Source organism: Panthera pardus, unplaced genomic scaffold (genome assembly GCF_024362965.1).
Source record: "Panthera pardus isolate Hobbes unplaced genomic scaffold, ASM2436296v1 HiC_scaffold_20, whole genome shotgun sequence".
NCBI classification, from domain to species: Eukaryota; Metazoa; Chordata; class Mammalia; order Carnivora; family Felidae; genus Panthera; species Panthera pardus.
Window position 1 is genome coordinate 85,457,559 of NW_026526766.1, and position 24,033 is coordinate 85,481,591.

Sequence of the window (24,033 nt, forward strand, 5' to 3'; positions counted from 1 at the left end):
GTGATCCGGTTCTGCCTTCCTCTTCCACCTTCTCTCATGCCACTCCCTCACTGTGCTTCACACATTTGGCCTTATTTTAGTCTCTAGAACGCTGTGAGGTCTTCCCTGTCCCAGGACCTTTGCACTTAAACTTCCTTCTGCCTGGAATGGGCTTCTCCGGCACTTCTCATGGCTGGCTTCAGCTTAAATGTCACCTTCTCGGGGGCGCCTGGGTGGCTCGGTCAGTTAAGCATCCAACTTTGGCTCAGGTCATGATCTTGGGGTCCGTGTGTTTGAGCCCCATGTAGGGCTATGTGCTGATAGCTCACAGACTGGAGCCTGCTTTGGAATCTGTGTCTCTCTGCTCCTCCTCCACTCACGCTCACACATGCTCACTCACTCTCTCTCACTCTCTCTCTCTCTCTCTCTCTCTGTCTTAAAAATAAATAAACATTAAAAAAATTTAAATGTCACTTTTTCAGAGAGGCACTCTCCCTAAAGTGGTTCTCTTCTCCATGCTGTTCTCTAACTCAGCATCCTATTTCTTTTCTTAATAGTATTTAACACCCTCCATTTATTTCATTTATTTATTTACTTTCTACTCTGTCATCCACCAGGAATGAGGGTGGGAACCATGTCTGTCTTGCTCACTGTTGTATTTCTAAGACCTGGTACACACTAAACTCTTATTAAATGTTGTTTGTTACTAAATTGACTTCCAGCCCCCTAGTTTCCCCTGGTCTTACAGCCCCAATGCCCACCACCGTCTGTTCATCCTTGAGCCCTGATTTCAAATTCCAAGTAGAACAGATTGGTTCCTCTGGTTCAGGTGTCTGTCCCTGATTGACACTGTTGTGTTCGGGGAAGTGGCATCATGTGGTATAAAAACGGCCTCTTAAAAAAAAAAAAAAAAAAAGACCTCTTAGACCCATCACCTCAGCACAGTTTGTGGGTGGGGCAACTTCTCTCTGAAAACGTTATAGACAAAATTCAGTTTCAAACGGCATGACCCTCCCCTCCCCCCCCCCCCCGCCAAATGGTTCTCTAACATTCCCTCATCTGGTAGATGATTTACAATCTCAAACTAAAAAACACCTGGTGAGAATTTCTTCTTCTGCCAGTGGACTGTTCTCCCTGGCACTTTTCTCAGTCCCACACACAAGGGTGTAGATTATAAACTTCCTAAAAATAGAAAGCGTGGCTCTTTAGTTACCACTGTCTGCCTAGCACCAAGCAGAGTACTTAACATTCATTACTTAGTAAGTATTGATTGAATGAATGAATGGTTCAATTTGGTTGAAATTAGAAAGTAGCCTAACCCATCAAATATAAATAAAGGAAAGGAATAATGAGCCTCTTTGGCACCCCCCCCCCAATATAATTGGACTCATTAGCTTGCAGTGCGTTCCATCTAAAATACATGCCATTTTTCTTCTTGATGAATTGAAAGTCTGGTCTCTCATGGCAGCATTCTCGGCAAAGCATAGCTATTACACCATCGACCATTCTTCACCACTTTATATCAAAATCTGTCAAGAAAAGCAAAGATTGTTTGTAGCTTTTATTGATCTTTTCTTGGCCTTTGACTCAGTGGATAAGAACCTGATGTGTTATGAATGATGAATGGTATGGGCACAATATAGATCTCTCTCCTGCCCAGCCCAGCTGCTGATATTCATATAACCCTACATCTGGATACTTCTGGGGGTGTCACAGTCTGCAAGGTAATTTCAAAGGGTAGTATTTTGTCCATTCCTTTTTAAACTTGGACCTCAATGATGCAAGCCTGTGTTTGGATGAGTTGCACTCTCCCCTGATGCACGGGAAAGACACATAAATGCTTCTCTATGAGGATGGCAGGGTTTTGTTGTTAGGAACTCACAGTGGCCTCCAAAGCTACCTGGTGGGACTCTCTAATCACTATCAAAAGGACAGTTGACTGTGGACTTGCTTGGCATCTGAGGTTTTATCTGTGTGGGGACTCTTGAAGTCCCGATACGTAGCGATTTGTATTTTTGCTCAGACACGAATTTGGATTATATCTGTGGGACTGTTGTACAGAAAGATGATTCTTGGCTAATGAGTGACGTAGCTGCTGGTCCCACATCCCTGACACAGTGTGGTTTTGTTCTCTGTTCAGGGTTGAGTAGGCTTTTTGTTTTCATAGGCATTTGATAGGAGAAATTACATTCTGTGTAGTATTACCAAATTGAGAGATTATTGAGGGCACCAGCATATTTCCCTCAGGAACACTAAAACATCAAGACTTCAACATTCTGCAGCTAAAATCACAAGTTGGGCAGATGTTCTCCAGATCGAACCGGCTTATATCTAAGTCTGCAATAGCAGGTTGACTCCGTTAGGTGCCTCCAGGCATGTTTATCTCAGAGCGTTTACCAGTAAGTTAGCACAGCTTAAAAGTGTGGGTGCTTTTTCGGATATTTTTGGTGTCTTGGTGGGTGATTGGTGATGCTGACTTTGAAACTTTTCCAGGCTAAAATCACTGCAACCATTCCCTGTCATGTAGAACCTTGAGACCTTCAACATGTAATTATGTATTATAATGGAGCCAGAAACCTTCTATTGTGATTATTATTTTGTTATTACTATTATTAGTTTCAATATTTATTGAATGTTTACTGTGTGCCAGTCACTGAGCTCAATGCTTGGTGCATTTCCCTATTTAACCCTCACAAACAATTGTAGGAAGTAGGCATTATTTCATTACGCTGCACCTGGTGCATGGTGGGGGGAGACATTTGTGGATATTGAATGGATCCCCATTTAACTGATGATCTCAGAGAGGTCCCACAGGCAGTGAAGCGGTAAAGGTGACATTTCAACCCACATCTGTGTGCCTCCAGGAGCCCCTGGGCCTCATCGCCCAGCCTCCAAGCCACTGTTTACAGGCTGTTTTCTAAAGAAACGAAGTTGATTGTTGGGAGCAGACAATTCTGCCCTTAATCAGCAGCACAGAGTAGCTCTGCTTTAGGTTTTTAGCTCAAACGTATAATTTCAAACTCTCTTCTGGCCAAATCTTAACAGGCTTGATTTTAAGAAGAATGTTGATAAGGAATTATCCAAAGAGACATCCATGCCATAATAGTTTAAATTTAATTCCTGGATTAATGTCCACCATAAGATAGCTACCAAAACTTGGCCTTGCTGTTCTTGGCCACTCTTAGACTTGCTTCTCTTGATCTGTGCCTTGGCATTATGTCTTTAACTTGGCCTGATGGACAGAATGGGAAAAAAGCCATATGAATCTAGATGGTATGTCTCTTGAAGGATGCTCTTGATTTTTCTGTCTGCCATAAAGTGTCTCTTTTAAAAGGGCCTATGAGAAAAGTTTTGCTCAGGACCAAAAAGTATGATGCTTCTCCTGAGGAGCTGCTCTGTTGTTAATCTTATGGGCACTGGGAGTCCTGTCAATGACTGGGGCTTTTTCCTCTTTGAATTGGCCTCCAGGGAGGCTCAGAGCCCTAATTATGGCTTGCCTCTCACCACCTTAAAGGGCTTTATAATGTACCTCCTGATCAGATTCTCTTGCTTTCACTTTATTTACCCACACCCAATTCGCCCTTGTTCTGGGCTTGCTCTTATCTAACTCCATCCTTTGAGTAAGGTATATCTCAGTAAGCTGCTTTAAAGATTTTAAAAAATAAGGTAGAGCATAAACAAACAAGGCATTTCCCTATCCAGCCCTGAACCACGTATCTTCTGTCCCCCATTGACGGTAGTCAGGTTTATGGAATGACTCTGACCCTTGTCTCCTCCCCACCCTATTTGTTGATATAGTATGACTTATGACCCACTTTCCAAGATCAGTGGCACCTGAAGAGAATTAGCACCACCTGACCAGCCTTTCGGTGACCATCTTGGGGAGTTGAGACCCCAGACGATACCAACTCCACTAGCTGAACACACACTGTAATAAGAATACCAAACAAGTCCTCCAGACTTTCCCAGGCAGAAATCTTGGAAACAGCCATGACATTCAGCATGAGCGTCCTCTCTAGTTTCAAAACTATAACTAGAGAGGGGCACCTGACTGGCTCAGTCATTCTTGATCTCAGGGTCATGAGTTTGAGCCCTACGTTGGGTGTGGAGTTCACACACACACACACACACACACACACACCCCTACCTACCTAGAATTGGAGATACTCCATCCCCAACCTTCTGCAGGTCCAGGGATGCTCATGCTTTTCCTTCCTGCTGGCTTCCCATCCCCGTGCTGCCATGTCCTTCCCCACGAGGGGATCTCCCTGCTGCTGTAGCAGGTGTCCTGGGGTCTTTGTTTATTGATGCCTGTGGTCTTCAACTAGTGAGATATAGTACCCTGGCATCCTATAAAAATACTTTCAAATTCTGACCAATATATATTTCAAATATACTGACCAATGTATAAAAGTTTATCTTTTAGATAATCAGAGATACAAACTGTTCATAGATTGTTTACTTGGTAAATTCTTCGCAGGAAATCTAGTTTTCTGCCTTGATTGTGGTTTTTCACATACCCAGGAGGCAAATTTCTAACGTGTGTCTTAAGCACGCAGTCTTGCTTGGTGCCTGTTGGATAACATCCTTTGCCTCTCACATCTTGCCTGGGCCAGAGTGATCTCTGCCCTGCACCTGTCACGTGCGCCCCCTCAGCATTCAGGAAGACCGGGCTCAGGAGCAGGTACCATCAGTTGTAGCAAAAGTAAATTTTTAACTTGCTCAAAAGTATATCATGTTATATACCTTCGTATACTGTTGTCATGAAGAGAATATATTTTCATTGTTTTGTAAGTGCTTTCTTTTTTAAGTTTTATTGATTTATTTATTTACTTTGAGAGAGAAAGAGAGAGAGAGAGCATGAGTGGGAGAGGATCAGAGAGAGAAGAGAGAGCGAGAATCCCAAACAGGCTCCACACCAACAGAGCCCAATACGGGGCTTGAACCGATGAACCGTGAGATTATGACCTGAGCCAAAAGTTGGATGCTCAACGGACCGAGCCACCCACGTGCCCCTAAAAGTGCCTTTTAAGAACCTGTACTTAACTTCTGAATTTAGACAGGTCCACCATCAAAACTGGGGGATCAGACAACCGCGAACACACACGCACACGTTTGAAAACCACTGTTTTACTTCTGTCAGGGCTGCTAAAGTTGAAAAGGAATTTGGTCTTATTTCCAGAATTTCACATGTGGGCTCTGAATATTAAGAGCTCTTTTTTTAGGTGCTTGGAAGGAAGTGTAGCCCGTTTAACTTATTCACTGCCCCCCCCCCCCCCCGGCAGGCAGTTAGGAGACAGTCTCCCGGGCCTCTAGGACCAAGAGCATCTGAGGTCCCACTGAGGCCTCCTCTCCCTGCCCCTCAGCTGAGGCCCTGGCATTTCAGCCCCTGCCTGTCTCGGGTCAGGTCGCCGTTTTCTTCAAGTACACATCCATCCCAGAGGTTGGAGCAGCTTTTCACCCTCTTTGCAAGAGAAGGGACAACCCGTGGGCTCTACAGTTTGCTTCCCTTGCTTTCCCGACCAGGTGAGTTTAGGGAGAGTCCTTCCCCCAGTCCTGTCATGGCCGACTGACCACAAAGGGCTCCCAGTTTCACGCCCACTGTTACTATTGAGCCACAGCTAATATTCTCGTTTTTATATTGAACTATCTCCCCCACTTAATTAATGCAGTAACTTTGGCTTCCTTTATGTGTAAGAAAAGGATTGTGTGCTTTCTGGGCTTTTTAATCGGTCTACTGCAGTCATCACTGTGGTGCACGGTCTTTTAAAATCATAGTCTCAAACTGCATTTGCTGAAGAGATGAGAAGATTTTTTAATTACTCTGGGAGCACATTTCAGCCGCACTCTGAATTCTCTTTTTTGATCCCTGTGATAGTTCCACTAGTTCCCTTCTGAATCCCTCCTTTGGATGCTTCCCCTTCTTGTCCTTCGCTGAGCCTGCTCTTGCCAAGGTCACAAAGACCTCGTCGCTACTAAATCCGCTCCTCATCTTTATCTTACGGGACCACTCTGCAGCGTGGCCCGTGGTCACCTTCTCCTCCCTCGGGGCCTCCTGTGCCTCTACTCTCTGTCCTCATCTTCCTGCCTTCCCTGCTTCACTTCCTCAGCTCCTCTTCTGCGGGGCCCCCACATTTTGATGCTCCTCAGTGTTCCGTCTCAGACACACTGCTCCCCCACTACATGCTCCTCCCTGGTGATCTCTCCTACCCCGTGGCTTCACTTACTACCTTCAGCCTGGTGACTCGCACATCCCTGTGTTCTTCCCAGTTCTCTATCCACAGCGTGTAGAACCATCTGCCCAGATGGCCACTGGATGCCTCTCTTGGGATGGCCTGCAGGCAAGTGAACCTCAACATGCCCCCAACTGAATTCAGGCTGTCCTTCTTCCCTGCCCCCAAGCCCCTGAGTGGACGGTACTGCCTTCTTTTCAGGGGCTAATTCCAGAAACCAAACCCCACATCCAATGTCTTACCAAATCCTATTGGTTTTATGCCCTAGATGGACTTCATGCCTAAATTGTCCTTTATCCACACGGATGTGCACGTACCACGCTAGACAGCCTTTTGAGTGGTAGGTAGGTAGATCCACACATACACACACACACCCATGGAAATACACATGTATGTATTTATACTAATTTAAATTCCACACTCACCTGATGAGGTATTACTACCCCCATTTTATAGATGAGATAACTAAAGTTCAGAGATTCATGAATTTGTTCAAGGTCACACAACTATTAAGTTGTAGAGCTTGCCCCCCCCCCCGCCCCGCCCCACCTCATCCACAGTAGTACAGTAAAACCTTGGATCGAGAGTAACTTGTTCCGTGAGTGTTCCACAAGACGAGCCAACATTTCTAATAAAGTTTAACTTGATAAACAAGCGATGTCTTGCAATAGGAGTAGTACGTGATGCTGAACATCACATGATCACAACTGAGCCAGTGATTCTTTCTCGTGCACGCAGCGGGATTGTGGGTGATGGTCTCCCATGCTCGGATACTCGGTCTCAGGCCTCCGTGTTTGACAGAGATCGGTGATTTTTCAGAATGTTGGAAGGTGCCCACAACTGGCATCGGTGTATTGTTTTGTCATTTCAAAGCACCTATGGACAATCCTTTGCTTTTCCATAGAAGAGTAAGCTTAGGAATGAATGCTTTGCTTCATTCAGTTCAGGCTGCCTGCAGATATAGACCCTTTCCTCTGTTGCCTTATTGCCAGTTACATTAAATACAGTAGATGACAAGAGTTTAATAATACTGTACTGTAGTCAGCATCCGTGCAAGCATATACAATGGTCCCCCCATGCAGAGAAAAATTCCATTGAGCCAATAGATAGCAGCGTTTCCATTAGTGATAGTGAGAAGTGGTCCTACACAATAAACCTCCTCACTCTTGCCTCCTTCACACCAGCCACCGAAGGTTTTCAAAGGTAAGTGCAGGTTAATTTGTTTATTTTTCTTTATATTTTGTATTTTCTTTACTATTTTGTATTATATTACAGTATTATAATCATTTTTATATGAATATTTTTGGGTTATGGAACGAATCGTCTGAGTTTCCGTTATTTCTTATGGGGAAATTCACTTTGACATACAAGTGCTTTGGATTACAAGCATGTTTCCGGAACAAATTATACTTGCAAACCAAGGTTTTACTGTAAGTATCCAAAAGTTGTATTTATCGAAAAGTTATCTTGCCATGTTATGGCCTGCTCCATTGCCCCTCAAACTTTATTGTGCATAAAACTCACTTCAGGAGTCTGTTTAAACTTCAGGTTCTGATTCATTATGTCTGGGGTGGGCTGAGTAGGGCACAGTTTTTATAAGCTTCCATGGTCAAAGTGACTTCAAGGTCCTTATACGTTTCCCATTTGATCTCTTAAGGAGATAGGAAGAGGAGAAGAACAGGAATGTTTGCTTCTGTGTACTCCCTTCTTTGTGTGACATTTATGTCATTTCCTCTTTCCCTGAGCTTCTGGCACTTTGTCTTGTCTCCCTGACATCTCAAAAGATGGCATTCAACCAGTTTTGATAAGATTACATCGAGTTTGCCAGATTTGGGGCAGTTTGGGGGCTTTGATTTCCTTAATGCTGTAAAGAGTTCTTTCCCAAATATTCAGCTCCATCAACATCATCTGGATGCTTACAAACAAACAAGTAGCACCACCAGCAGAAAACCTTCTGTCTGTCTCCTTTGTTTATTGAATAAAGTAGGAATTCTTTAGCCTGACATTTAAGGCTTTCCCATAGTCTCTCTCCAGCTTGTCTTTGAAACCTTTGCTCATATGGCCCAGGATCCAGCCAAACAGGCGTTTACCTGCCATTACCCAGGTGCCTGGGGCCTCTTTATGGCTCTCTTTCCTTCTAAAATGCCTTCTCGAAATAAGCATCTGTCAGGTCTGTTTTCCAAGCAGCTTTACCTGATTCCCCCATGGGAAAGTCATCTTTCCCTCCCGAGAACCCTCCATTTCTTTGCCTTTCTCTATGACACCTGTCATATTTTACATTGTAATTATTCGTGAGCAATTTTGCCTTTTCTAGTGGGCAAGGCTCATGATTCTTTTGTTATTGTGTCCCCATTAGCTCACTGCCAGAGGTCTGCATATTAGCTTAAGAAAACGGTTTTGCTAAAAATCTGGTGTCTGATAGATTCTTTTTCTCTTCTCAGATTTTTTATATTACTTCCCAGTCTGTGTGTGTGTGTGTGTGTGTGTGTGTGTGTGTGTGTGTGTGTACATGCCAACATACTTCTAAATATACTTTTCTGATTGTAAAATGAATACGCATTTGTTATAGAAAATTTGAAATATACTGAAAAGCATAGGAAAATTAAATTCATCTATAATCCTACCACCTACAGATAATCACTATGAAGATTTACTATTATGTCCCTTTAGAAATTAAACTTATATACAAGATGAGTTTGTATATTTTATTGATATGTTTACTTAAAAACAACATATAATCGAGGCACCTAGGTGGCTCAGTTGTTTAAGCATTTGACTTCGGCTCAGGCCATAATCTCGTAGGTCATAGGTTTGAGCGCTGCATTGTGCTCTGTGCTGGCAGCTCATTGCCTGGAGACTGCTTTGGATTCTGTGTCTCCCTCTCTCTCTCTCTGCCCCTCCCCTGCTCATGTTCGTTCGTTCGTTCTGTCTCTCTCTCAAAAATAAACATTTAAAAAAAAAAACAACGTATAATCTTTTTGAAAGCATAGATGCTCTTCCACAAGCAACTTTTCTCCTCCCATACAAATGTCTTCTTTCTCCTTCATGTTTGATTGCGTGGCTATGACCTCCAGACATAATACTGTGGTGTCCTTGTCCTAGAGTTCAGGTAAGTTTGAGGCAGTGTGTGAGGGGATCTTTTCTCAATCATTACGTATCTGAGACCATCTCAAGTAATTCCTTCCACAAGAATGACTTGGCTGGTTTTAAAATTTCTGAATTACCACCTTTGTCTCTCAAAACTTGACACATTCTGGTCTGATCTTATATTCACTTCATAGGCCTTCTGTAACAAATGACCACAAAGTGGATGATTTGGAAAGTCCGAAATGTATCCTCTCACAGTGCTGGAGGCCGGGAGCCTGAAATCAACATGACAGCAGAGCCTTTCTTCTCTGAAGGTTCTAGGGAAAAATCCTGCCTTGTGTCTTCCAGCCTCCAGGGTTGTCTGCAATCCCTGTCATCCTTGGGGCTTATGGCTGCCTCCCTCAGTCTCTGCTGCCGTCATCGCAAGGGCTTCTCCCCTCCACCCACATCAGCACCTCCCTCACTTTTCTCCTGTGAAGACGCCAGCCCTTGGATTTCTGTCCCACCCTGATCCAGTATGACCTCGTCTTAATCACATCTGCAAAGACCCTCTTTGCAAATAAGGGCACATTCTGAGGTTCCAGATGGACGTAAATTGGGGGGACGCTATGAACCCACCATGGTCATCTTCTGCCTTACAGCCTTCCAAAGATTAGCCCGGGGCAGTTCATTTTCTTCCTTGGTGACCTTTCCTGCCTGGAGTTTTTCTCAGATTTTCTTCTTTCTTTTTTGTTTTAAAGTTTCCAGTAACTTCTGGGGTTCCTGGGTGGCTCAGCTGGTTAAGCGTCCGACTTCGGCTCAGGTTATGATCTCATGGTTTGTGAGTTCAAGCCCCGCGTCGGGCTCTGTGCTGACAGCTTAGAGCCTGGAGCCTCCTTCGAATTCTGTGTCTCCCTCTCTCTCTGCTCCTCCCCGCTCATGCTGTGTCTCTCTCTCTCCTTCAAAAATAAAGAAAAACATTAAAAAAATTTGTTGAAGTTTCCAGTAACTTCTCTGTGTGTTTCTCTTTTCATTAATTTTTGCCTAAAACATTGCATCCCTTTGATTCTTGGTCCCTGGTCTTATGTCAGGGATGAATATTTTCTTCTCTTTGATTATTGCTCATTGTCCCCCTCAAAACAGTAAGAAAGATCTTTTTTCTCTTCCCTTTATAACTGTCTTTTCTTTCTCGTTGTTTTCATTTCACTTTGTTCCTTTCCATTCTGGGGAGGCATCTTAAATAATGAATATAACACTGTTGCTGTTTTCTACAATGAACATCTTGCTTCCCGTCAGTGAGGATGTTAATCCTGCATTTGTATTTTTTGGTCTTATGTTTTTAATCCCTTCCAAAAACTTTATGCGCTTGTTGCAAAGATCATGTCTTCTGTCCTACTGAGGACAGCAACTGCCTTTCTGAAATTTTGGTTTCATGGTTAAAAAAAAAAAAAAAAAAAGGTGTGCTTTCCTTTCTGGTTTTCAAGACCATATGTAGCATTTTTTTTTTCATAGCTCCCATGTTCGGTTTTTTGTTTTGTTTTTCAATAGAAATCTTCAAACAAAAACAACTCTTTGGATTTGGACCTTGTATTTTTCAACAGACAGAATAATATATGACTGGCCATCAGCTCTCATTGTTCTTTTGGGCACCGCGTCTTCTCTGAGCTGGAGAGCTGAATGGCCAGTGGTTGTACAAAGCTCTCTGATCAATGTCCAGTGTCTAGCTGGTGTTTGTCTTGTAAAGCTCTGTAGGAGGGAGATAGGATGTTCTCCATGCTTGGCTTTGGCTGCTCTGAACCAGCGGCTCCAGAATTTATCTGTAGAGCAGGGGCTTAGTGGGGTACAGATAGCAGCAATCTGATGGGAAAAGGGGTATGGAAGTAACGTGTGCTCAGCTCTTCACATAAGCTTGAGAAAATGGCGTCTGTGTGGATTAAAGGATAGAATGGAGATTATGACGAGGTTGAACGTCTCCATCCCAACCACCCTTGGGCGTAGTGGCAAAACTGTACTCCCAGGATGCTTTGCTCCAGGACTCCTGTCTGTCTCCCTGCCTGTGGCACTCTGCTTACGAAGACTGCGTTTTCTAACATGGACTTTCTCTCCCTCCCTCCCCACTTCCTTCCCAGTGTTTTCTTAGGATAAAAAAGAGGCGCTGGTATGGCTGCAGCTACCTTAAAATGCAGTACCCAGAGGCGCCTGGGTGGCTCAGTCGGTTAAGCATCCGACTTTGGCTCAGGTCATGATCTCGCGGTTTGTGAGTTCAAGCCCCGCGTCGGGCTCTGTGCTGACAGCTCAGAGCCTGGAGCCTGTTTCAGATTCTGTGTCTCCCTCTGTCTCTCTCTGACCCTCCCCCGTTCATGCTCTGTCTCTCTCTCTCTGTCTCAAAAATAAAAAAAAATTAAAAAAAAAAACAAAACGTTTAAAATGCAGTACCCATGCAGTAGAAGGACGACTCCCGGTGTTTTATTGTTATTCTTCATATAGACCCAACGTCTCTCAGCCAAGACGAGACCGTAGAGGGAGGAATAAAGTGCCCTCCAGCTTTCTGTGCTGACCACAGATTTGCTCTATGTCAGGCAACAAAGTTCATGAGCAAATGTGTTTCTCCGTTCTTCTCCATTGGCCATATAGTAAGTAGGAAAAGCCCTGCGATTTTGGCCAGGGGATGGGCAGCCTTTCTTCAGACCCATGAGTTGTCATCCTTCATGCTGAATCTTCACAGGTATTTTGCTGGGAAGATGTGTATCAAGGACTGATGGCCAGATACTGTTTTAATGAGGAAGCCAAGACAGATGTATTTTGAGATGGAAGGTCAAATGTCAGCACTGCCATTTTACTGAGAAGTGTGGCCTCAGATTTGTCAGTAAAATAGGTGGAGAGGTCATCTCTTTGAAGAAAGGGTGTGTCTGCAATGATGACTTGGTGACTGACAAGCCGGGACAACGTGGGAGGTGTCCTGGAAAGTGAGACGAGAACGGAGAAAGGAATTAGGGAGTGGTAATTAAGGTCTAGCCAGGGTCAAGTAGCCTGAGCTTGTAGGCCTCTTCTCATGGAAACTTGTGTGTCTCTGAACACAGAAGAGAAAGAGCGAGGGCGTCCTTGTAGGAGGTGGTTGAGAGCTGGGGCTTGGCGTGGGAGCATGAGGTTGTGTTGGTAAGCGTAGCGTTGCCATAACTGACCACGGGTGCCAGCCAGGACATTTACCAAAAGGGCCAAAGTGGGTTACAAGCTACGTATGTGATGACAGAGCTATGGCAGTGTGAGTGAGAATGTGTTTGGGGTTTTAGCCGTGGTAAAGCCATGAAATAAGTGAGGTCATTGGATTTGAGAAAACAGAGGACATGAGCTCAAGACAGCAGGTGAATCCTTGTGATGGATGCTGCATTTGCTGAGGGTGGTGGCCAGGGATGATGATGACGATGAAGAGTCTGAGCCCAGATCTGAGGCCTCGGTGGTTCTCTCTCGACCAACATCTCTTCTCCTGGCCGGAGGATCATCTAACCAACCTGGGTGGTCTGACCTGCGTGCTGGTGGCCAGCACTCCAGCTGCCCAAGCCCCCAAGTCTTCTCCCTGTCCCTTGGCACAAGCAGGATAGGATCAAGGTGAGGAGAGGGAGAAAGAGAGCATCTCTGGTCCCTGTACCCTGCCCCTTGCCTCTCCCTGCAGGAGAAGTGAATCAAGAGTGACTAGGAGACGGGCTCCAGGTGCAGCACTCACCAGTCGGGGGATGGTTCATTGTACCCATCTTTAGGCCCCATTTACCTCCGCTCCCCACCTTTTTTTTTTTTTTTTTTTTGCTGAAGTATAGTTAACATACAGTGTTATATTAGTTTCAGGTGTAGAAAATGATTCAACAATTTTTTTTAAACATTTATTTATTTTTGAGACAGAGAGAGACAGAGCATGAATGGGGGAGGGTCAGAGAGAGAGGGAGACACAGAATCTGAAACAGGCTCCAGGCTCTGAGCTGTCAGCACAGAGCCCGACGCGGGGCTCGAACTCACAGACCGCGAGATCATGACCTGAGCTGAAGTCGGCCGTTTAACCGACCGAGCCACCCAGGTGCCCCGATTCAACAATTTTTTTAGAGTTTATTTATATTGAGAGAGAGAGAGAAAGAGAGAGAGAGAGAGAATATCCCAAGGAGGCTCTACACTGTCAGCACAGAGCCTGATGCAGGGCTCAAACTCAGAAACTGTGAGATCATGACCTGGGCCAAAACCAAGAGCCAGACGCTTAACCAAATGAGCCACCAGGTGCCCCAACAACTGTTTTTGATGGAAACATTTAAACTTTCATTCTTTCTGAGTAGTACTTTTTAAGTCAGGTGTGTGTGTGTGCGTGCACGCGTGCCTGTGATTTGCATAGACAAAGTCAAATGGGTTTTCTTGACTCGTATTTGTAGTTAAATTAAAAAAAAAAATCTGCTTCTGTTGGAAATCATTTCTCAAAGGTCCTGTACACCTTCCAGAATAAATTTCATTATAGCGATGAAACCTTCTCCAGTTCCCCCGGGCACAGTTGGTCTCTCCAGCCCCTGACCTCCCCCAGCACCCCATTCTTGCTACCGTTATGACATTTAACCAGGTTGTGTGGTGATTTATCTGTTTATATGTGTGCTTCTCTCCCACTAGGCTTTGGGCTCCTCCAGGGCAACGATCATGTTGCATTTGTCTTTATAAGTTCAGCAGTTAGTACAGGCCCTGAAAAATAGGTTCTCGCTACTGTTTGCTAGATAGACAAATGTTTAAACAGAGCTTACAAGCATTTAAATTAAGCTTTAAAACAGTTTAATCATACTAACCATAATAATCAGGGAATTATATTCATTTTATTTTTTTATGAATATACTTTATTGTCAAATTGGCTTACATACAACACCCAGTGCTCATCCCAACAAGTGCTCTCCTCAATGCCCATCAGCGTTTTTCCGCTCTCCCCCACCCCCCATCCACCCTCAGTTTGTTCTCTGTATTTAAGAGTCTCTTGTGGTTTGCCTCCCTCCCTCTCTGTAACTATTTTTTCCCCTTTCCTTCCCCCACGGTCTTCTGTTAGTTTCTCAAATTCCACATATGAGTGAAAACATATGATATCTGTCCTTCTCTGACTTATTTCATTTAGCATAATACCCTCCAGTTCCATCCATGTTGCTGCAAATGGCATGATTTCATTCTTTCTCATGGCCAAGTAGTATTCCATGGTATATATAAACCACATCTTCTTTATCCATTCATCAGTTGATGGACAGTTAGGCTCTTTCCATAATTTGACTACTGTTGAAAGCGCTGCTATAAACACTGGGGTACATGTGCCAATCAGATAATTTTATATTAATCATCTGATTAGTATATATGTTGTTATAACATTTATTGAGCACTCCTTATGCCCAGGCACTGTTTTATATTATTGGATGTTCTCCATAAGACTGGAAGTGGCTACAATCATTGTCCCTATTTTAGAGGTAAACTAAAATTTAGAGAGGAAAAATTGAGTGATTTGCCCAAGGTCACACAACTAATAAGTGCAGAACTGGGATTTGAACCTAAACAGTTGGATGTTGAAACTCACACTCGGAACCACTCATTGTAAAGAAAGGAAATGAGGAGGGAAGTGTGTAGAAATCTGGTGTCTGGTTGGCTCCGTTGGTTAAGCATCCAACTTTGGCTCAGGTCATGATCTCACAGTTCTTGAGTTCGAGCCCCGCATCAGGCTCTGGGCTGACAGTTTGGAGGTCAGAGCCTGGAGCCTGCTTCAGATTCTGTGTCTTCCTCTCTCTCTGCCCCTGCCCTCCACCCACCCTTTCTCTTAAATAAATAAACTTTTAAATATTTATTTATTTTGAGAGAGAATGAGCCGGGAGAGGGGCAGAGAGAGGAGAGAGAGATTCCCATGAACTGTGAAATCATGATCTGAGCTGAAGCCAAGAGTTGGATGCTTCACCGACTGGAGCCACCCCAGTGCCCCTTAAAAAAAAAAAAAAAATTGCTTTAAGAAATCTGAAATACTATTTTTTAAGATGTATATTAACTTTTTGAGCTATTTTTTCTAGGTTAAAATACTGTTTCTGTGATTTATATACCTGAATGTGAAGTACACAGTGCATGATAAACAGAGATCCTGGGCTGAGGGGGGGCACCTGGGTGGCTCAGTCATTTAAGCTTTCAACTCTTGATCTCAGCTCAGGTCACGATCTTGTGGTTTGTGGGATCGGGACTGCCAGAGATTCTCTCTCTCCCTCTCTCTCTTCCCCTCCCCTGTGCATGTGCTCGCTCTCTCTAAAAATAAGCAAATAAACTTTAAAAAAAAAAAAGAGAGAGATCCCAGGGAATCCTAGAATGGAAACAGACACCAGCCCCAAGAACCAAAGCAATTAAGAGAAAAAGAGCCTTTTGTTTTTGAAAAATTACATATTCATATTAACGTAGGAGATATTCTCATTTAATTGCCTATAATATTAAACGAATAATACTGTTACTTACAGCAGTCAATGAATAACATTTTATGCTTCCTGTTTTTAATTTTTTTTCTTTTAAATTAATTTGTTAAATCATACAAATGGATGTAATTGTTTGGATATTACCTTTTTTTCCAGAAACAAAACATCTATTACATTGAACACAGTTTAGTGTTAGTTAAATGAATCTGTTGTGGTTTGGCTGAGTTTGGACCAAAGCCTCTACTCAAGATGTTAAATTTCCATGAATTTCCAGCGTTTTTAGTGTATTTAACTAACTGAAGGAATTTCAGCCTGAGAAACCGGTTTGGTCCCAGTCACCCAGAGTGACCTCCACGTCCAGCACGTCACAGTCCTGTCGGACAGAACTTTCTGGGACTGTGGCAATTTGTGATTTGTACCGTCCAGTCTAGTGGCCACGTGGAAACACCAAGCATCCGAGTGTCACTAGTGCAACTGAGGAAGCGAACTTTATTATCTTTTCTTGGAAGTGATGGAAAAATAAATTTAAATGGGGCTGGTGGCTGCAGTATTGGGCAGGGCAAGAACTCTGAAGGAATCCCTCGCTAGCCAAATGGTCGTCTGATTCACCGCCTTCTTTTTCTCTCTCTTGGGCAGCTTTCCTCAGCACGGCCCTTCCTTTGGCGTATGACCAAATCACAGATGGGAGACAAGATAAAGGAAAATAAAATGAAAATCCCGTCCCCTTTTCTATCACTGATGTCACATACATGTGAACCCCCTTTCCCTGAACTTCTGCATCAAAACGAATGCAAAGGGATTCTGCTCCTTTCTTCTTTGAGGGGACCCTTGGCCGCCTCCCTGTGAGTGAGCATGTGCTGTCATGTGGGGGACGGGGCCCTGGCCTCTCAGAAGCCCCTCTGAGCCAGGGCCCCCTCTTTGGGGCCATGTTCTGACTACCGCCCCAGCTCTACATGTAGCCACTGGTATTTCATTTCTGAAACCAGTTTTCATTTTGTATATCTTCCTGGAGAATGTCCGTTTCCTTGAAGGTTTTGGTAATGCTCGCGTCATCTCATGGAGCATTCTGTCCAGCTTTTAAAAAAAAAATCTCTTTCTTCTTAGTTATATTTTCTACATTATGGCTCTGCATTTGTGTTTGTTCCTTGCTTTTTAAAATCAGACTTGCTCGTGATTTCTTGGATGTGTTTATTGATTCTGCTGTCTTTTTGAATCTATAATTTCTACTCTGATATTTTTATTGATTCCTTCCCCTTGCTTTCCCTGGGATTTGTTCATTGTTCTTTTTGGTATCTCCTAGAGGAAAAGTTGAGGCACACGGGCCTAGCTCCCTACATGCCACCTGGGACTCGGAGCCACCTTCAAGCGAAAGGAGTTAAGTCAGACAGCCACCTTGAGGGACACTGGTCTAGCCATGAGCCCAGCTATGCTCCATTACTGTAGAAGTTGGCTGGAGTGTATCTTGGTGGTAGCCAGAACCCTGCACCCCATAGGAAGAGCTGGGGCAGGGGACTTCTGCATTGTATGGTATCAGACATTTAGATGGGTTCTGACAGACACTTTCATTCCTGAGTCAGATCTTCCAATGATGGGGAGAGTTTCAATTTCCTGTAGTTTCAATTGGCCAGATCACAGGTATGAGGAATAACAGAAAAGAAACTGTGGACAGAAATAGCTTCTCTGCTGCATCAGAAGGATTTTTTTCTGCATCGCTATCGTCCTCCTCGCCAAGTTCGTTGGAGCACTGTTTCCTTTCGCGTCGGCTGGTGTTCCAGTCTTCATCAGGACCAGCCAGCCTGGTACCTTCTGCTTTATTTAGCCAGCTGCCCAGACCAGCTGTGAGGGGGAGCCCTGGGACTGCCATTCTGCGTGCCAGCACCAAATCACTTCGCCAGCGTGACCTATAAGTCACCTGCCCACCTACTGCCCTCACACCCACACTCACCTGAGGCAGGCCCTGCCAGCAGGAGCTCAGGGTGCCAGTCTGATGTGCTAGATCTGATTCAGTTACTGCGAAGCTTCACTTTCCCTTGCACGTGGTGATTTAGGTCCTTTGGCCTGTCCTTCACTTTGGTCTTTCCTTTATGATAAACCTGGTAGGATTTCCTGGAAATTTCTTGCTTGAGTCATGAACCTCTGGTTTCCAGAACTGGCATCCATCTTGCCAGCATTTTTATATTCCTTTGGTCGTTTCAGTAGGAATTTGGCCTCGGCCCATTCACATATTTTTTATTTGCAAAGTATTTAGTGAACAGTTATACCGTCAGACAGTGTGCTTAGCTTTGGGGATGCAGTGGGGAGAAAAACCAACATAATCGCTGTCTCCATGGAGCTTATCGTTGGGGAGTAGAGGGAGCACATGAGAAGAAACAGCATGAATCAAGTAATCGCACAAAGAAATGTAACTCACAACTCAACAGGACTGCTCTAGAACTTTTCCCAGGCGGCAAGGGCGCGGAAGTCCCCTGACTGCAGTGAATTTGAAAGGTGAGCAGGAGTTCTTTAGGGGAAAATGGGAGAGGCCTTCCTTGCAGGTCCTCTGGTGAGAAGGAGCAGTGTGGACAGAGGTGAGATCGTGGGACGGTCACAGATGCAGTTTGCCAAAATCGCCCGGCTACGGTGTGCAGACTGGGTCGGAGAGAAGCAAGGGTGCCTGGGTGCATCAACCTGCTAGGAGGCGGTTGCAGTCATCTGGGGGAAAGATGACAGTGACTTGGGTGCGGATGCCGGTGGTAGAGACAGGAAAGGCGAGAGAGTTAACCAGGTCAGCCTGAGGCCCGAGTTCAGTGCCTGTGGGTTTCAGGATCGTAAGTTCAGAGGGAGCCAGATTCCTTCCAGCCATCAGATCATTGAACATGTTCTTCCTTTCTGCTTCTTGAACCTTTGAAGCAAGACAAGCAATAACCTTCCTGTTCTGATCTCAGCACAGGAAAGGGCATTATTGCCTGTGCCCGTCAGTGTGTGGAATATAGTGGTAGACATTCTGTATTTGTTATATGAGTGAACGAGTGAATCAGTGAATGACTGTCAGCTCTTCTCCCGAGCCTTTGAATTCTGGTTGTTACCAGCTCCAGCAAGGACTGTATCTACCAACCTCTAATTCAGGGGAGTGCTCATCCTCCCGTCTCTTTATACACCTGTGTCAGACGTAATTAATTGACTGCAGCTCTCTTTCCTCTCCAGATGCGACCTCAGAACACTTCTCCCAAAGCCCTTGAGGCAGCCTACACCAAGAACACTTGACTTGAAACCTGTTTGCTGTGGCCTAAATTTTAATATTTTAACAGACCATGAGTAGAAGCTCATAGGCAAAGAAGAAATTGACACTGAATCCTCTATACTTCCCCCTGTGAAAATGGCAGTGATGCCAGGAGAACTACGTTCATCTTGCCCTTATACTTTAGAATCGGCCTCTCTAAACTAGGCAGCAGCCTACCAGACCTCACTTTTGACATTCACTGCAGAGTACGGGGGTCCCCAGGGCTACTCTCAGGTTCAATCATTTGCCAGAAGGAGACTCACAGAGTCTAGGTAAGGCTGTTAAACTCGTTTATGGTTTATTACAGCAAAAGGTTACAGATTAGGATCAGCCAAGGGAACAGGCACGCGGGACAGAATCCAGGAGGGTTCCACATGCAGCTTCCTGGTGTCCTCTCCCAGTGGGGTCACGGACAGCATTAACTCCTCCTGGCAAGGACATGTGGCAGTACATGCACCAGGGAGGCTCACCTGAGCCTTGGTGTCCAGAGGTAGATCTCATAACCGTGTAACCCAAAGCCCCCACCACAACTCATGTTCTCCTGTACGGCTCAAAGTCCCAGGTAAATAGACACTCCTGCAGAACATTTCCAGGGCTCAGAGATCACCTCTCCGAAGCCGAGGCCAAAGGCCACACTTCTGTTGGGCAGGGTTAAGTCCTTTTTTTTAATGTTTATTTTTGAGAGAGAGAGTGTGTGCACAACTGAGTAGGGGAGGGGCAGAGAGAGGGAGACAGATCCAAAGCAGGCTCCACGCTGTCAGCATAGAGCCCGATGCGGGGCTTGAACCCACGGACTGTGAGATCATGACCTGAGCCGAAGTCAGACACTTAACCGACTGAGCCACCCAGGTGCCCCAGGCAGGGATAAATTCTATACCACAAAGTCTCTGTGGCTCATCTTCAGTTTACCGACCATGGAATAATCTGATGCCATAAATAGCTAAACATACATATAAATATCCTTTCATTTATTTTTAGAAATGGTTTTGCAGGATAAAGAATAGGTTTAAAACCTGAGCCTTTTCGTGGACTTTCCATGGTGGACGGTTAGGTAAGGATAATGGGTTTCTGAAGTCTGTCTGCCTGTGTTCACATCCCCAGGCCTACCACGTACTAACCAGTATGTGACTACAACTGGTTATTTTATTTACCTTTCTCTGCCTCAGTTTCCTCATTGGTAAATGAGAACAGTGATGGTACCCACCTGTTTTGCTGTTTTGAGAGTTAAATGAGACAATGCATGTGAAGGTCAGAAGAGTACAGGGTGTGGATAAATGCTCAATAAAAAATAGATACCATTGGGGCACCTGGGTGGCTCAGTCGGTTGAGTGTCCGACTTCGGCCCAGGTCATGATCTCGCGGTCTGTGAGTTTGAGCCCCGCGTCGGGCTCTGTGCTTGACAGCTCAGAGCCTGGAGCCTGCTTCGGAGTCTGTGTCTCCCCCTCTCTCTGCCCATCCCCCACTCATGCTCTGTCTCTCTCTCTCTGTCAAAAATAAACATTTTTTAAAAATTTAAAAAAATAGATACTGTTATTTTTATAGTTATCGTGGAAAAGATTTATAAGCCTTTTGCAAATCGTTGTCCTTGGGAAGTTTTCCCCTGATTTTCTTCCATTTCCACACCTTCATGTCTCTCAACACGAGCAAAACTACGAGCTAACAATCTTTCTTAAGAAATTGTGTATGTGTTTGACCAGGTGAGTCTTGGGTTAGGTAAGAAGTGTCCCCCACCCCTGCCAGGGCAAGCACTTTCTAATGAGTCTGGGAAAAGGAAATTGCTACAAATGGTGGACAGATTTAAAGTTAAAAAAAAAAAAATGTCATTTTCCCAAGTTGCTACTGAGAAATCTAGGCGTTTTGGGAGAAAATAAATGAAATCTTGAATGAGTAATTTTAGGACTGATGCACCAACGCCCGATCTCACTCATGTCACCCTACCGGTGAGCTTCTTGAAGACGGCCTGTTTGCAAGCATCGTGTTGCCAGAGCTCACACTGAGCCCGCCTGCCTGGGAAGGGGCTAACTGGCCTTGTGGAGACTGTTTAAAGCTGAGGCACAAGAGCTTTCTGTGATGTTAGTAGAGGCTTGAGTTCATGCCAGCCGTTAATTGTTTTTTAGGCTTTCCTGTGAAGACGGCCGAACTTGAGACTTGGCTTTCAGTTTTGCCATCTGTGAGCTGCACTTGTCCACATGTGATGTGTATTAAGGTTGTTTTTCCAGGGAGCATTACTTTAATATTTGTTCAGTTTTGGCATATGTCCACGTTTAGATTTTATTTAAATGTTCACGTTTAGATTTGATGCTCTTGTTTCCCTCCTCTTGTGGGTTGTAGGGGGCAGGGAGTCCTCACTCTTCAGCTTCCTAAAGACTGTGGGGGCCGACTGTGTGAGGGCTTGGCTGACAGAGCTTCAGAAAAACCGTTCTCTTCTAGGCTGGGCCCTCCAGCTCTCGTAGGATTTGGCTTACTTATAGGACGGACACAGACGGACAGAAGGGGCTTTCCACATGGTGACCCAGCTACCTAACTGAGAGCTCTCTTGTCTCCTAGCTTATTTCTAGTGACGCCGATGGAGCCATCCAAAGGGCTGGAAGATTCAGAGTGGAAAATGGCTCTTCAGATGAGGTAAGGAAGCCCCGTCCCCCTGTATTGTCACTAAGCACGTGATTATAGCCCCAGGAGCTAAGCCATGGCTGTAGCACCTGCGATACAGCAGTGAGGCGTTTGTGATGCTCGTTACCACAGAACACTTGCCTCAGTGCAGCCTAGGAAGAGCTAAATGGAGCTCTTTAGAGCTTCACTTGAAGCAGACATGAAGGGAAAAATGCCATTATTCTTTGTATGAACGGTGCTGGTAATAGGGTGATGCAGACCCTTTAGAAGATCTTTAATAGGGCCACCTGGGTGGCTCAGTCGGTTGAGCGTCCGACTCCAGCTCAGGTCATGATCTCATGGTTCACGAATTGGAGCCCTGCTTCAGATCCTGTGTGTCCCCCCTCCCTGCCCCTCTCTCGCTTGCACTCTATCAAAAATAAACATTTTAAAAAAAAAAAAGAAAAAGATCTATAATAAAGCCAGGGAGACATAAAGGTAGTCTGCCAGCAGTGGAACCGAAGAAGAATTCACAGCCATGACACCTTTTGTGTTTGGCCCCAGAATCCCAGCTCTTCCCCTTGGCCAAGCTAGTCAGCTTGGCTGTGCCGCGGGAGCAACACAGGGCTCGGGAGAGAGAGGCAAGAGTTACTGCAGTTACCACATGTTGTCTTTATCCCAAGAAGACACCAGGGCAGGGTGCCTGTCCACCGTCCCTGGGCCCAAGCCCTCTTTCTGGGGTCTCCTGGTCTTCCTTGCTGCCGGCCGCAGGGATGCACCTTCCTGGTCTTTCTTCAGACTTCCACTGCCCACTCTACTCTTTGAGGTCTGCCTCCCAGAACTACACACAGAGTCTGGTATAATCCCCCATTTTCCTTCTCTGCTCCCTCTCTGAGAGACAGGCCGTCAGAGTGCTTTAGCAGCCCCTAGCCCAGCTTTGGAGTCAGACAAGCCTGGGTTCAAGTTATACCTCCCCTACCTTCTAGCAGTATGTCCCTGAGCAAGTGACCCAGCCTTTCCGAGCCTCGGTTTCTTCATCTATAAAATGTAAGTGTCTCAGGATTATTGAAAAGAATAAGTGAGCCAAGCTGATAAGGCGGTTGGAACTGTGCCCGCCATCTAGTACGCACTCAATAAGCGGTAGCTGTAAGAGTGATCGTGGTTGTGGTTGTTAACACGATCGCCGCTGTCTTGCCAAAGCCTTGCTTTCCTGACCACCTCCTTAATCAGATTCTTGGTGAAAGGCTGTGGATTTAACTTGAAAGGCCACAGCATTCGGGAGATTCTCTCTCATCTCAGCTGTGGCCTTAACTTCACATACCCAGACATGGTATCCTCGCCATTGCTCCATGAGGCATGAGGAGGCCATCCCGTCTTAGGCCAGACCTCTGAATAGGCGCCCACTTACTCCTTTTCCAAAATGATGTCAGCTGACCCACGCAGAGGAAGGAACTCCCAGGAGAATTTGCTTCTGAAGCTTGGAAACAGCCCTCCCCAAATGGCCCAGCTCCTGAAATAAGCCAGTCTTATTACAGCAGACTCGGGCAGCCAACTGTGTCCCAGGAGCTAAGCCAGAAGCAGAAACACTTAAGCCTTCATTTTCCAGTGCTCACAAAGCTAGCAGCCACCGTGCTGAGTTTCTAGTTTGAAAACCTAAGTGCCAAGAGACCCCAGAGGTTTTTGTGCCTCAAGACATCCTCGTGCTACCAAAAGTTTTGCAGAACGTTAGCCCAGCCTCGACTGAGCAAGCTGCACTGGACTTTCCCCACCCCACGTAAGCACCACTCTGCCCCCTGCCGGAACCGATGTCTAGAGGAAATCCACACTTCCAAAGAAAGACATAAATGTGGTCCTAGGCTCACGAAACGCTCCGCACCTGGCTGAGTCCTCTGGCCATGCCTCTGGACCAGAGGGATTAGAAATCGCCTCCGGAGGCTCTGGAGTCAGACCACCTGGGTTCAAGTGGTGAGTCCACAACTCACGAGCAGCGTGACTGTGGGCAGTTCACTTAACATCTTTGGAACCATTTGGTGGAGTTATTGATTTCACAAATCACTGTGGTCTGTTGTGTTCAAAACACAGTCCTGTCTCAGATTGCTTCTCTGGGAAATATGATATCAGGGCTCAAACACTGTTTTGAGTTTTGTTTCTACCTGAACCGCTGAGCATGAGCGCTGAGTTGGAGCGCTGCGCCTGTGTTTTGTATTGATGGTCTTTAGTTAAAAGCCTCCGGCCAGTGTAACGTACACTCTGATAAAAGACCTTAGTGCCACATGAGACTCAGGGAAAAAAAAAAAAAGCTGGCTTGCTCTAAGTTAGTTAAAGCCGTCAGTGCGCTAGAAGGGACGATATATGGAGCTTGCTTAAAATTTTTCAAACACACAAAGAAACAAATTGCAAAGTAATTTCATTATTGGGCTGTTGCTCCTTTTATTGAATTTTAAGAGCTGTTTATACCATACGGATC

The 24,033-nt window shown here is 45.1% G+C and overlaps 1 protein-coding gene across 6 annotated transcripts in view; it reads left to right on the forward strand.

Moving 5' to 3' along the window:
• GARNL3 (GTPase activating Rap/RanGAP domain like 3) overlaps positions 1–24,033 on the forward strand; it is a 149,679-nt gene that overhangs the window by 45,090 nt on the left and 80,556 nt on the right. For 5 of the 6 annotated variants that reach the window (XM_019421089.2, XM_019421088.2, XM_053908287.1 and 2 more), the window contains one exon: positions 21,525–21,599. The exons of the other annotated variant lie outside the window; for it this stretch is intronic. In XM_019421089.2, the coding sequence (XP_019276634.2) occupies positions 21,525–21,599 (75 nt within the window). The remainder of the gene's footprint in view (positions 1–21,524; positions 21,600–24,033) is intronic. 6 annotated transcript variants of the gene reach the window in all.